Source organism: Manis javanica, chromosome 7 (genome assembly GCF_040802235.1).
Source record: "Manis javanica isolate MJ-LG chromosome 7, MJ_LKY, whole genome shotgun sequence".
NCBI classification, from domain to species: domain Eukaryota; kingdom Metazoa; phylum Chordata; class Mammalia; order Pholidota; family Manidae; genus Manis; species Manis javanica.
In genome coordinates, this window is record NC_133162.1 from 25,884,511 (window position 1) to 25,898,410 (window position 13,900).

At 37.6% G+C, this 13,900-nt stretch overlaps 1 protein-coding gene across 5 annotated transcripts in view; it reads left to right on the plus strand.

Annotated features, from left to right (window-relative positions):
* ARMH3 (armadillo like helical domain containing 3) overlaps positions 1–13,900 on the plus strand; it is a 233,335-nt gene that overhangs the window by 24,035 nt on the left and 195,400 nt on the right. For all 5 annotated transcript variants that reach the window (XR_012133065.1, XM_073240515.1, XM_037001303.2 and 2 more), the window contains exon 2: positions 12,423–12,535. Coding sequence is in view for 4 of the 5 variants with exons in the window: in XM_073240515.1 (XP_073096616.1) it covers positions 12,434–12,535 (102 nt within the window). In the remaining variant the exon portion in view is untranslated. The remainder of the gene's footprint in view (positions 1–12,422; positions 12,536–13,900) is intronic.

Consider the following 13,900-nt stretch of genomic DNA (forward strand, 5'->3'; position numbering starts at 1 on the left):
CCCTTTATCATTTGTTTCTTTATCTCTTGTACTTTCTGTGTTTTGAAGTCTATTTTGTCTGATACAAGTACTGCAACTCCTGCTTTTTTCTCTCTCTTAGTTGCATGAATATCTTTTTCTATCCCTTCACTTTTAGTCTGTGTATGTCTTTGGGTTTAAAGTGAGTCTCTTGTAGGCAGCATATAGATGGGCCTTGTTTTTTTATCCATTCAGTGACTCTGTGTCTTTTGATTGGTGTATTCAGTCCATTTACATTTAAGGTTATTATCGATAGGTATGTACTTATTGCCATTGCAGGCTTTAGATTTGTGGTGGCCAAAGGTTCAAGGTTAATTTCCTTACTATCCAAGAGTCTAACTTAACTCATTTAATATGCTGTTACAAACACAATCTAAAGGTTCTTTTCTTTTTCTCCTCCTTTTTCTTCCTCCTGCATTCTTTATATATTAGGTATCATATTCTGTATTCTTTGTCTATCCCTTGATTGACTTTGGGGATAGTTAATTTAATTTTGCATTTGCTTAGTAATTAGCTGTTCTACTTTCTTTCCTGTGCTTTTATTACCTCTGATGACAGCTATTAAACCTTAGGAACAGTTCCATCTATAGCAGTCCCTCCAAAATAGACTGTAGAGATGGTTTGTTGGGGGTAAATTCTCCCAGCTTTTGCTTATCTGGAAATTGTTTAATCCCTCCTTCAAATTTAAATGATAATTTTGCCGGCTAAAGTAATCTTCATTCTAGGCCCTTCTGCTTCATTGCATTAAATATATCATGCCACTCCTTCTGGCCTGTAAAGTTTCTGCTGAGAAGTCTGATGTTAGCCTGATGGGCTTTCCTTTGTATGTGATCTTATTTCACTCTCTGGCTGCTTTTAATAGTCTGTCCCTATCCTTGATCTTTACCAGTTTTGTTACTATATGTCTTGGTGTTGTCTTCCTGGGTCCCGCGTGTTGGGAGATCTGTGGATCTCCAGGGCCTGAGAGACTATCTCCTTCCCCAGATTGGGGAAATTTTCAGTAACTACCTCCTCAAAGACACTTTCTATCCCTTTTTCTCTCTTCTCCTTCTGGTACCCCTATAATGTGAATAGTTCAGTTTGGCTTGGTCACACATTTCTCTCAATATTCTTTCATTCTTAGAGATCCTTTTTTCTCTCTGTGCCTCAGCTTCCTTGTATTTCTCTTCTTTAATTTCTATTTCATTTATCGTCTCCTCCACCATATCTGATCTGCTTTTAATACCCTCCATCGTGCTCTTCAATGATTGTATCTCCAACTGGAATTCATTCCTGAGTTCTCGAATATTTTTCTGTACCTTCCTGAGTATGTTAATGATTTTTATTTTGAAATCCCTTTCAGGAAGATTCATGAGGTCGATTTCATGTGAATCTCAGGTGTTGTTTTCATAATTTTACTTTGAACTAGGTTCCTTTGGTGTTTCATATTTGTATATGGTGCCCTCTAGTGTCCTCAAGCTCTACCCTGGAACTTCTCAGCCCCTGAAGCAATGTCGGGGGTTGCAGGGAAGCGGTATTGGTGCCGGGGAGGAAAGAGCTGTTTCCTGCTTCCTGGCTGCTATGCCTGTCTCCACTGCCTGAACCAGTGGGCTGAGCACACAGGTATAAGCTTTTGTCCCAGAGCAGCCAGATTTGGATCCCTGCTTTCCACAAGTGGCTGGAATCTCAGTCTCTCCAGGAATTCTGCCTTTATTAGTTTTCCAACCCTGTAATCATGTGAGTATCATGAAAGCACCATGAAATGTAGGTTTGTGCTCCCAGAGCAGCTCTCCGGAGCTAGGTATTCAACAGTCCTAGGCCTTCCACTCCCTCCCTGCTCCATTTCTCTTCCTCCCGCTGGTGAGCTGGGGTGGGGGAAGGGCTTGGGTCTTGCCCGGCCACAGCTTTGCTACGTTACCCTGTTCTGTGAGATCTGCTCTTTTCTCCAGGTGTATGCAGTCTGGTGCCATCCTCTTTCCTGTTGCTCTCTCAGGGTTAGTTGCACCAACTGTATTTTCTAATTGTGTACGATTTTAGGAGGAAGCCTCTGTCTCTCCTCCCATGCTGCCATCTTTAATATTCTCCCATAAAGTATTTCTATTTTTAGTTCTTTGAGGAACCTCCATACTGTTTTCTACAGTGGATGCACCAATTTACATTCCTACCAACAATGTAGGACGGTTTACTGTTCTCCCCATCCTCACCAACACTCACTACATCTTGTCTTTTGGGTAGTAGCTGTGCTAACTGGTGTGAAGTGATATATCATTGTTGTTTTGATTCCCATTTCCTTGATGATTAGCAATGTGGAGCATCTTCTTATGTGCCTGTTGGCTATCTATTTCTTCTTTGGAAAAATGTCTTTTAGGTCTTCCGCCCATTTTTTAATCAGTTTATTTGTTTTTTTGGTGTTCAATGTCATGAGTTCTTTATATATTTTGGATATTAACTCCTTATTGGATAAATCATTTGCAAATATATTCTCCCATACTTAGGCTGCCTTTTGTTCTATTGATGGTGTCCTTTGCTCTACAGAAGCTTTTTAGTTGGATGTGGTCCCACTTATTCATTTTTTTTTCCTTGCCTGAGGAGATGTGTCCAGAAAACAATTGCTCATGAGAGATTTTTGCCTATGTTTTCTTCTAAGAGTTTTATGGTTTCTCATGTCTTACATTAGGTCTTTAATCCATTTTGAGTTTACTTTTGTGTATGGAATTAGACAGTAATCCAGTTTTATTCTCTTACATCTAGCTGTCCAGTTTTCCCAAAATCAGTTATTGAAGAGGCTGTCTTTTCCCATTCATGGCTCCTTTATCATTCATTAATTGACCATATATGAATGGGTTTATATCTGAGCTCTCTGTTCTGTTCCATTTATCTGTATCTGTTATTGTACCAGTACCATACTCTTTTGAGTACGGTAGTTTTTACTATAGCTTGAAGTCAGCAAGCATAATACCCCTAGCTTTGTTCTTTCTGAGGATTGCTTTGGATATTTGTGGTCTTTTGTGGTTCCATGTGAATTTTAGGATTCTTTGCTGTAGTTTATTGAAAAATGCTGATGGTATTTTGATAGGGATTACATTGAATCTGTAAATTGCTTTGGGCAGGATGACCATTTTGACAATATTAGTTCTTCCCATCTGTGAGCCTGGGATAGATTTCGAGGTCATTGTGTCTTCTTTAATTTCTCTTATGAGTGTATTACAGTTTTCAGAGTACAGGTCTTTCACCTTGTTAGTTAGGTTTATTCATAGGTATTTTATGCTTTTGGATGCAATTGGAAATGGAATTATTTTCCTGATTTCTCTTTCTACTAGTTTGTTGTTAGTATATAGGAATGTAACAGATTTCTGAGTATTAATTTTGTATTCTGCAACTTCGCTGTATCCAGTTATTAGTTCTAATATTTTTTGGTGTAGTCTAGGGTTTTCTATATGTAGTATCATATCACCTGCAAATAGGGACAGTTTTACTTCTGTGTTACCAATTTGAATGTCTTTTATCTCTTTATCTTGTCTAATTGCTGTGGCTAGGACCTCCAGTACTATGTTGAATGAAAGTGGTGAGAGTGGACATCCTTGTCTTGTTCCTGATCTTAGAGGAAAAACTTTCAGCTTTTTGCTATTACATATGATGTTAGCTGTGGGTTTGTTGTATATGGCCTTTATTATGTCGAGGTATATTTCCTCTATGCCCATTTTGTTGAGAGTTTTTGTCATGAATGGATATTGAATTTTGTCAAATGCTTTTTCAGCATCTGTTGAGATGACTGTTTCAATAATTAGTTCTTTTAAATTTCTGTGAAGTATTCTGTTGTGTGAATATATTACAATTTTCCCATCCTACTGCTGATGGACATTTGAATTCTCTTTATATAAAAACTCACATAAACACAAAGTACCCACTTTAATAAACTTTACAAAAACATTTCAAAAGGAAAGGTTTATACTCTAGTCTAGGCACTTTGGCATTTCTTTTTCTCAAATATGCCAGGTATGTTCAAAATTTTTGGCACCTTTGTACTTGCTGTTCCCTCTGTCTAGACACTTTTCCCAAGATTTTCACATGGCTGTTTCCTTCCTGCTGTTCTGGTCTTAGCTCACGTATTACTTCTCATAGAGGCCTACTTTAATCTCTTAGTCAATGTGGACCTCTAGACAGTCTATCTTTAAGGTACTTACCACTGTTTAGCTTGTCTTTTTTGATTCCAGAATGAAAATTATGAGAGCAGAGATCTTGTTTGTCTGGTTCACTGCTGTATCCCTAGTGCTTAGCACCTAAAAGGTGCCCAATAAATATTTGTTAAATGAATGAGTGCATGAATGAATGCCTGATCTGTGCAAGTTTTTTCTTTCTAGATGAAAGGCACATTTGTTTATTCGTTTTCTTTCTTTCTCCAATCATTTTTTATTTTCTCCTCTCCTCTTCTTTTTCTTTTCTTATATATTGGTTGAAATACTTAGGATGTTTACCTCAACATCTACCTACATTAGTGTTTTGGAGACTCCCTCAACAGTGAAGAGAGGGCAATACTTGCTAATAGTCTGCCACAAGTATGAGCCTAGAACCTCAGAATATTTGAAAGCTTATTGAGGACTGTTCCATGGCTTCTCCCCCCAGGTTTATTCTAATACACTTGATATATATTATCATCATGTTTCATTCCTTTAAGTTATACTATTTGATATATGTGTATTCTATGAAATGCTTACCATGGTAATATTAGTTAACACATCTGTTACCTCACATAATTAACTTTTGTGTGTGTGCTGAGAATATTCAAGATTTACTCTTAGCAACTTTCAGGTGTACAATACAGTATTGTTAGCCATAGTCATCGTGTTGTACATTAGCTCCCCAGAATTTACTCATCTTTTTTTTCCTGACCAGTTATTATAAAAAAACTTATTATGAAAAATTTCAAGCATACGTAAAGTTGGTCATTGTATACCCAACTAGGTTCAGCTATTGTTAATTTTACCTATCATATCTTTTTTTCTGAATCATATGAAAATAAGTTGCAAACATTGTTTCATGTCACCTTCAGCTACTTTAGTCAGCCTTCAGCTCCTAAAAAAAATATACTCCTAGCAGACTCAAATCCCATTATCACTCCTAAGAAAAGCAATAATAATTCCTAAATATCATCTCATATTCAGGCCATATTCAAATTTCTTCAGCTTCTTAAAGATATCTTTTATACAACACTTATCTTGTAGCTGGAAGTTTGTGTGCTTTGACCAACATCTCCTAATTTCCCCCACTCTGCAGTCCCTGGCAATTACCAATCTACTCTCTGTTTCTGTGGGTTCAGCTTTTTTAGATTCCACATATAAGTGAGATCATACAGTATTTTTCTTTCTATGACTTATTTCACATAGCATAATGCTCTCAAGACTCATCCATGTTGTTGCAAAGAACAGGATTTCCTTTTTTGTGTGGCTGAATAATATTCCATTGTAGGTTTATACTACATTTTTTTGTGCACTCATCTATCAGTGGGCACTTAGGTTGTTTCCATGCTATTGTGCATAATTTTGCAGTGAACATGAAGGTGCATATTTCTCTTCAAGATAGTGATTTCATTTCCTTTGGACATATACACAGAAGTGGACTTGCTGGATCATATGCTAGTTTTATTAATATTTTGAGGAACCTAATCATAGTGGCTGTACAAATTTACATTCCCACCAGCAGTGCACATAGGTTCCCTTTTCTGCATAACCTTGCCATGTCATTTTACAGATTGGGAAATTGGAGCCCAGAGAGGAAAAGGAAACTTAAAGTTATAGAAAGAGCATATAAAAATTGAGACTAAAACACAATACTTTTTTTTTAGATAATTTCCCCAATTTTATTGAGATATAATTGACATTCATCACTGTTTATATTTAAGGTGTACGACATGATGTATGATTTACATATATTGTAAAATGATTACCCCAATGGGTTTAGTTAACATCCATCATCTCATATAGATACGATACTAAGACTTTTGGTAACTCTGTGGAAGTCAGTGAATTTCTATGAAATTAATTTTTCGATCTTGAGTTGGCATATATTGTGCTCAAGGAGACAGAATAAATAGCATTTCTTGCATATTAGGCATTATAAGAGTTCGGCTTTAGATTTTAAAATCTTGATATTTGGCTATTTCATCCTGTAGGGATGTGAAGTGGTGTGCATTTAAGAAGTGTGTGGCTGGATTGCTTTAAGATATAACTAAAAGTTGTATGACTTGAGTTTTTCAGAGAGAAGTTGTGCTGCAGGTCATGGGGCCAGCAGTCCTTGAGGTTTAGGAGTCAAAGACTTCTTTGATTTACCATTGAGTGCAGGATTTGAAGCTATTCCTAAGTTTGATGGTAGATGAAGTTAATGTTAAGTTGCATGATTCTTTTTTATGCTTTGCTTATTATGTCTTATTTCTGAGAAACTGTGTTAAAGCCTATGTGGTGTTTATGGGGGATTATTGTGGCTTTGCTGTATTTGCTTCTTCATCAGAAGGATTTAAAAGCCTGCATCAGCATAAGTCATAGCATAGTCATAGAATGCTTCTTTCCCTTCCTTGTGGTCTCAGCATTTTCTTCACACTTTTTCTATTTATTTCTCATAATTTGCCTTGTGCTATGGGCTAGTATGTGTCTGTCTTTGCAAGTAGATTATGAGCTCTCAGAGGATTGGATCTGGAGTTTGCTTTTTGTAACTCCATAGGACTTAAAGTAGTTCTTTACTAAGTGTGCCTTGTGTGTTTGTGATATTTCAGTGGTGCTGAAAGAATTAATAGGTGGTATGTCTACTACAGTCCCCTTGTTTTACTTGGTGGAAACCGAGAGGCACAGAGGCTTAATATCATCTAGTTGGTTGGAAGACCTGTGTTCTAGTCTTACTACTTCTGCTGTTTGTTTGTTCCACTGTGCCTTGCTGTTCCTCAGCTGGTCCTGGTTCTCTTAAAATGGAGGAGTATGAAAAGGAAAAAAAAACTGGGAGGATGTAAACAAATTACACTTACATTACTGAGGTGCTGCAATTTTACTGTTCTATCAGTCAGATATTTAGTTTCAAATTTAGGAGCACAGGCTTAATTTCTGAGATACCCATCCCCCCAAAAAAATTTGTGATAGTTCTATACTTCACCCAGCACACCACCCTAGAAATGCCCTTCTTTGCTCTATTCCATGGGTAGAAGTGCTGGCAGGAGGAGGGAACTTTATGCTGTCAGTTTCCAGTCACATTTCAGACATCTTGGGTGGTAAATTCCAATTGCCTGTGACGATGACAGAGAGTAATGAGTTGAGACCCTTGGTTGAATTTCCCCCTGCTCCAAATGGAAGGAGAGTGATGAAAATAATTTAACTTCTTAGGAAATTTGGTATTTGGATTGGAATTGTTTTTCCTTTCTCTCCTATTCCCTTCTGTTTATTAGAAAGTATTGATTTTGAAATAGAGAAAGTGAGTTTATTAGATTTGGGGTGGACATTGATTAGCTGTAACCCAATTATAAATCCTCAGAGGGGGATGTTTGTAAACATGGGCTTTTCACATCTAGGAACTCCTGGTTCCCGCTATTCCTGCTAATCAACTGGTTGAAGCTCAGCACACAAAAGATCTATATCCTCTAAGCTTAGAATTGCATTCCTTTTGATTTAATTTAATAGGATCCTCTTATTTCCAATTTATTGCCCTGATAAGGATATCTTCCTCTTGACAACCTATTTAAAAGACACAGGAATGTTTTGAAATGGAGGCTGTATTTCATGTTTTAAGGGAAAGCCATGATCAGTATAGTATAAATTGCCTAAAAGAATCTTCTCTTTCTTTCTGTTGTTTTTTTAAATTTTTTCCTTCAGTTTTCTCTGGACCATAATGAGATTTGAGGGCTCAGTGAGGCCTTGATAGAGATAGATCTTACTAAAATTTTAGGTAAGACTTAGGACTTTTCAGGGTTTTTTTCCTCCCACATATTTCAGTTTCAGAGATGAACATACACTGAGCAAATGCCATGAGCCAAGTGCTTATAGAAAAAGTGTATGATATAGTCCCTGTGCTAAAGATGCTTAATACCTAGCTGGGGAAATTTTCTGTGCTTTGTGTTTTTTGTGTTCAAAGGTGAATCTCCTTTTTGGTTATATGTATTAGAGAAAAACAATGTCTGAGATAGAATCTTTTATGCTATTGGGTGCATCTCTTCCTTAAATAAAACTTTGAAAAGATAGTCCATATTTTGCAAAAGTCACTGGACAGAATTAATTTTGTTCTGCTGCTTTGTTTGGATTTGTCTGGAAGTAAGATCAGGCTCCTCACTAACCCCCATACTTGCCTTTGAGTGAGATTAAATTTCACAATTAGAGCCTAGGATCTAAGAGAGAGACAAGAATTTTGTCAACAATAGAAAGAGTCTGGAAAGTGTAGAAACACATGTAAATCCATAGTAGAGAGCTGTGGGTTTTCAAGTTTTCACTTATAAAAAATTGAGAATTCCTTGAAACAAGATGGGAAAATTTGGACATGATTCATGAAACTGCTTTTATATAGAATTGAAAAATACATTGAAGTTTGATTTATAATAGTGTTACAAATATCTATAATTAAATTTGAAAGGAATATGTTGTTATATTTGGTTATTTTGAAATCAGATTTAATTTTTGGCCTTTTACCTGCTATTTTCTGCCTTGGGTCTCTTTCCAGAGGAATTTCTGAAGACAGTCAAGTGCAGTGTAATTTATGAGGCAGTGAAGGCCAAGTACTTTGCAGTGATGAGAACTACATACTTTGGGGAAATCAATGGAGCACATCAGTCTGCAGCACACTTCCTGCCTTAATGGTCCTAAGCTCAATCAATACTTGAAATTTAACTTCACCATCAGTCTCTGGGCAGTGTGTGCTTTGCAGCCTTTCTTCTATCAACGTTAAATATATGGCCAGACCTATTATAGATGGAGCTAGTTACACTTTCCTTCTTGGCTTTGGATAAGCCTTGTCCACTAGCATGTTTTAAGGATATAAAATGTGTTTTCCTGTAGGCCAAGTAATGATTTAAACCTTGAAATTACCTGGTTAGAAAATGGGGTGTTGGACAGATGTACAAGATCTATTAATGTATTACATGATTGTTTATCATTTCTTCTTCCTAAAAAATTTCCTATTGAGAGGTATTTCAGTAGACTCACCAGCATCTTGGAGAGCATTTCTAGCACTGACTGGCTTTCTTTTTTTTTTTGAGAGGGCATCTCTCATATTAATTGATCAAATGGTTGTTAACAACAATAAAATTCTGTATAGGGGGGTCAATGCTCAATGCACAATCATTAATCCATCTCAAGCCTAATTCTCGTCAGTCTCCAATCTTCTGAAGCATAACGAACAAGTTCTTACATGGTGAACGAATTCTTACATAGTGAATAAATTCTTACATGGTGAACAGTACAAGGGCATTCATCACAGAAACTTTCGGTTTTGATCATGCATTATGAACTATAAACAATCAGGTCAAATATGAATATTCATTTGATTTTTATACTTGATTTATATGTGGATCCCACATTTCTCCCTTTATTATTATTATTATTATTTTTATTTTTAATAAAATGCTGAAGTGGTAGGTAGATGCAAGATAAAGGTAGAAAACATAGTTTAGTGCTGTAAGAGGGCAAATGTAGATGATCAGGTGTGTGCCTATGGACTAAGTATTAATCCAAGCTAGACAAGGGCAGCAAAACATCCACGAATGCAGAAGATTTCTCTCAAAACAGGGGGGGTGAGGTTCTGAGCCTCACCTCTGTTGATCCCCAATTTCTCACCTGATGGCCCCCCTGCGACTGTGCCTGTCTTAGGTTGTTCCTCCGTTGAGGAATCTTACCCATCTCTGGCTAACCAGTCATCTTCCGGGGCCATACAGGGAAATGTAAAGTTGGTAAGTGAGAGAGAAGCCATATTGTTTGAAAAGGTTAGCTTTTTACTTCTTTGCAGATTTATGCCCTGTGGCTTCTATGCCCAGCACTTGTCTCGAGGTATCTTTACCACCTGGAGGAATTATGATACTCGGTAAATTCGATATGAGGCACGAATTCTATTTAAGGGTTGTAATTAGGAAGGAAGAAGAAAAGCTATAGAGGTAGCATATGGAAGAAAACATGGGAGGATTAATTATTTCTTTGACATACCTTCTTGTAGAGTACCTTAAGCATGTATAGGTTTTAAACTACTAACTAACTTGCGCTCACATATTAACATAATAGGAATACGGTGACATAAGCAAAGCAAATCTATAATTACCATCCATCTCCAGTGAAGCCAAGAAAACCATTTAGGCACCCTAGGCATTTGTGAAAATTTGTCTATGATATGATGGATATTGTCCAACTGTACTTGAACAGTCTGAGAGAAATCAGACAAATTAAAGCAACCCATTTCTGGGATCTGTTCACATCCCATATGTTCTTTTAACCGTAGATAGTCTATAGTCATAAGATTTTGGAGTGCTACAACTTGCACCCCTCCCAACTCCTGGTTGAGTTCCAACAGTACAGATCCGGTCAATTTCATTGTCTCACTCTATGCACATGCCAGCCTAGACATCTCCCTCTCATTCCAATGGCAAGTTCAGGAAACGGTGGGGTGGATGCAGCCACGACCGCAGCGTCGTCCGGATCCCTGTGGAGGCTTTTTGATGATCATCCCCCGGCACAAGTCCTCCAGAGAGTGCTGATGCCGGAAGCTCCTCCTCATATCATATCTTAGTTCATTTTCTGGGTATCCAAGCTAGGCCTTGATCTTCTGCATAGAAACAAACAGACCCTTTGCCCACACTTTGACATGCCCTCTATACCACTGTGTAGAACTCATTGGAGGTCAGCACACAGGAACTGCTTTTTTTTTTTTTTTATTAAGAGAAAGGAATATTATCAGAAAAGAGTACCTCCATAGCTGATCATCTGACACCCTTTAAGTGATCAACATTAAGGATATTTAAAGCATGTGTTGATCTTTGATTTACCAATAATTTTATCCTATCAAGGAGTAATCCCCCTTTTCTTTCTTTCTTTCTTTTTTTTTTTAATCTTTAATCTACACTTAGATGAAGAATACTATGTTTACTATGCTCTCCCCTATATCAGGTCCCCCCTAAAAACCACATTACGGTTACTGTCCATCAGCTTAGCAAAATGTTGTAGAATCCCTACTTGTCCTCTCTGTGTTGTACAGCCCACCCTCCCCTTTCTCCCTCCCCCCCCATGCATGCTAATCTTAATACCCCTCTTCTTCCCTCCATTTATCCCTCCCTGCCCACCCATCCTCCCCAGTTCCTTTCCCTTTGGTACCTGTTAGTCCATTTTTGGGTTCTGTAATTCCGCTGCTGTTTTGTTCCTTCAGTTTTTCCTTTGTTCTTATACTCCTCAGATGAGTGAAATCATTTGGTATTTCTCTTTCTCCGCTTGGCTTATTTCACTGAGCATAATACTCTCCAGCTCCATCCATGTTGCTGCAAATGGTTGGATTTTTCCACTTCTTATGGCTGAGTAGTATTCCATTGTGTATATGTACCACATCTTCTTTATCCATTCATCTACCGATGGATATTTAGGTTGCTTCCAATTCTTGGCTATTGTAAATAGTGCTGCAATAAACATAGGGGTGCATCTGTCTCTCTCAAACTTGATTGCTGCGTTCTTAGGGTAAATTCCTAGGAGTGGAATTCCTGGGTCAAATGGTAGGTCTGTTTTGAGCATTTTGATGCACCTCCATACTGCTTTCCACAATGGTTGAACTAATTTACATTCCCACCAGCAGTGTAGGAGGGTTCCCCTTTCTCCACAGCCTCGCCAACATTTGTTGTTGTTTGTCTTTTGGATGGCAGCTATCCTTACTGGTGTGAGGTGATACCTCATTGTAGTTTTAATTTGCATTTCTCTGATAATTAGCGATGTGGAGCATCTTTTCATGTGTCTGTTGGCCATCTGTATTTCTTTTTTAGAGAACTGTCTGTTCAGTTCTTCTGCCCATTTTTTAATTGGGTTATTTGTTTTTTGTTTGTTGAGGCTTGTGAGCTCTTTATATATTCTGGACGTCAAGCCTTTATCGGATCTGTCATTTTCAAATATATTCTCCCATACCGTAGGGTTCCTTTTTGTTCTATTGATGGTGTCTTTCGCTGTACAGAAGCTTTTCAGTTTAATGTAGTCCCACTTGCTCATTTTTGCTGTTGTTTTCCTTGCCCGGGGAGATATGTTCAAGAAGAGGTCACTCATGTTTATGTCTAAGAGGTTTTTGCTTATGTTTTTTTCCAAGAGTTTAATGGTTTCATGACTTACATTCAGGTCTTTGATCCATTTTGAGTTTACCTTTATATATGGGGTGAGACAATGGTCCAGTTTCATTCTCCTACATGTAGCTGTCCAGTTTTGTGACTGGCTTTCTTTTTACAGATTCTTTAACCATGGCACAGGTGGAGAAACGAGGTGGTTTGCTCCGGAAATCTTCAGCCTCCAAGAAACCGCTGAAGGAAAAAGTGGTGCTCATGTATGATGAGATCTTCATGGTAAGGCTTGGAGTCCTGATATGCTGCACAGTTTGACTCCTTAGTTTCTTGTTCCAAAATGAGAAATAACCTCACCTCAGCCTGCTATCTTCCAGTTCTTTAGACGGAGGAAGAGAGAGCAAGGGTGAGAGTGAGCTCTCCCATAGTAGAAATTATCATAATGTATTAATTGATACAGGTTGTTATTAATGTTGTTCTTATAGATTGTTGCCATGAGCTGGGTTAAACAGTCAAAAGTAGAGAGGAAGGCTCAGGAAGCTTCTTTTCTGAGTAAGAAAGATTTGTTTTCTTTATGATCTGATGTAAGGACCCTTCTGTCTTAGATGTCCCTTAAAGTTCCTTTTGGCCCAGAATTCTATGATTGAAAAATTTTTAAAAGATGTGCTGTTATATTCCATCTCAAGTTGTTAGTGGACAGAACAATTGCTTATTTAGACTATCTCATTCTCCAACTATATGAGATAACTGATGAATTATTATCAATTGGATTGGGGATTTCTTTGGGTCTCTGTAACTGCTGATAGACTGTGGTCCAAGCCTGTGCTGTCAGTTTACCCTATCAGGGAAGGTTCAAGTGATTAGATACCCTGCAGGGTTTCTTGCCTTCTGAAATTCTGATCATAAGGAGTACATGTAAGACAGAATAATACTTATAAAAAAAGTTCCATATATTGACTTTATTCTATGTGCCTGACATTTTTCTAAGTATAGCACTAAATACATTTGTTCTAATTTTGACAAGAATGCTGCAAGAAGGCCATGTTTTTACATATGCCATGTAAAAGAGCATCTTAAATGTGAGGAAACCGGGGATCACACCTGGAAGGTGATGGAGTCATGATGTGAATCCTAGTGTCTGATTCCAGAGTCCTTACTTGTCAACTTTGCCACATGGCCCAGGGATAAATAATGTGATCAAGTAAAACTTTTAACTCTTGGCAAGCCTTAGAGACAGAGTTTGGCATACAGAAAATGAAGACAGAATTGCCCAGGTTAGTACAGGTGGTTATACAGAGAAAATGAGTTGGTACAGGATCCTATTAGGTCTCTTTTTATGGTAAGTAAGATTGACATACGTAGGACTCTTGATTGAGCTTTGAGGATGGGAATGCCAGCTTCATGAATTCCCTCAGTCACATATAGACAACAAAATGATATTACAGAAGTGTGAGAGTCAAAGGTGACCCCTCCTGAGGCAGAGGATTTGGGAGAAAGGGATGGAAAGAATTCACTAAATGAGTACCTTAATGAGAAGGCCAGAAATGTTGCTTTTTTCTGTCATTCTCAATTAAAAATTGAGAAGACATTCCTACTATAACATTTTCTTATTTGTTTGGGAACTCTTAACTAATGAAAACATTAGTT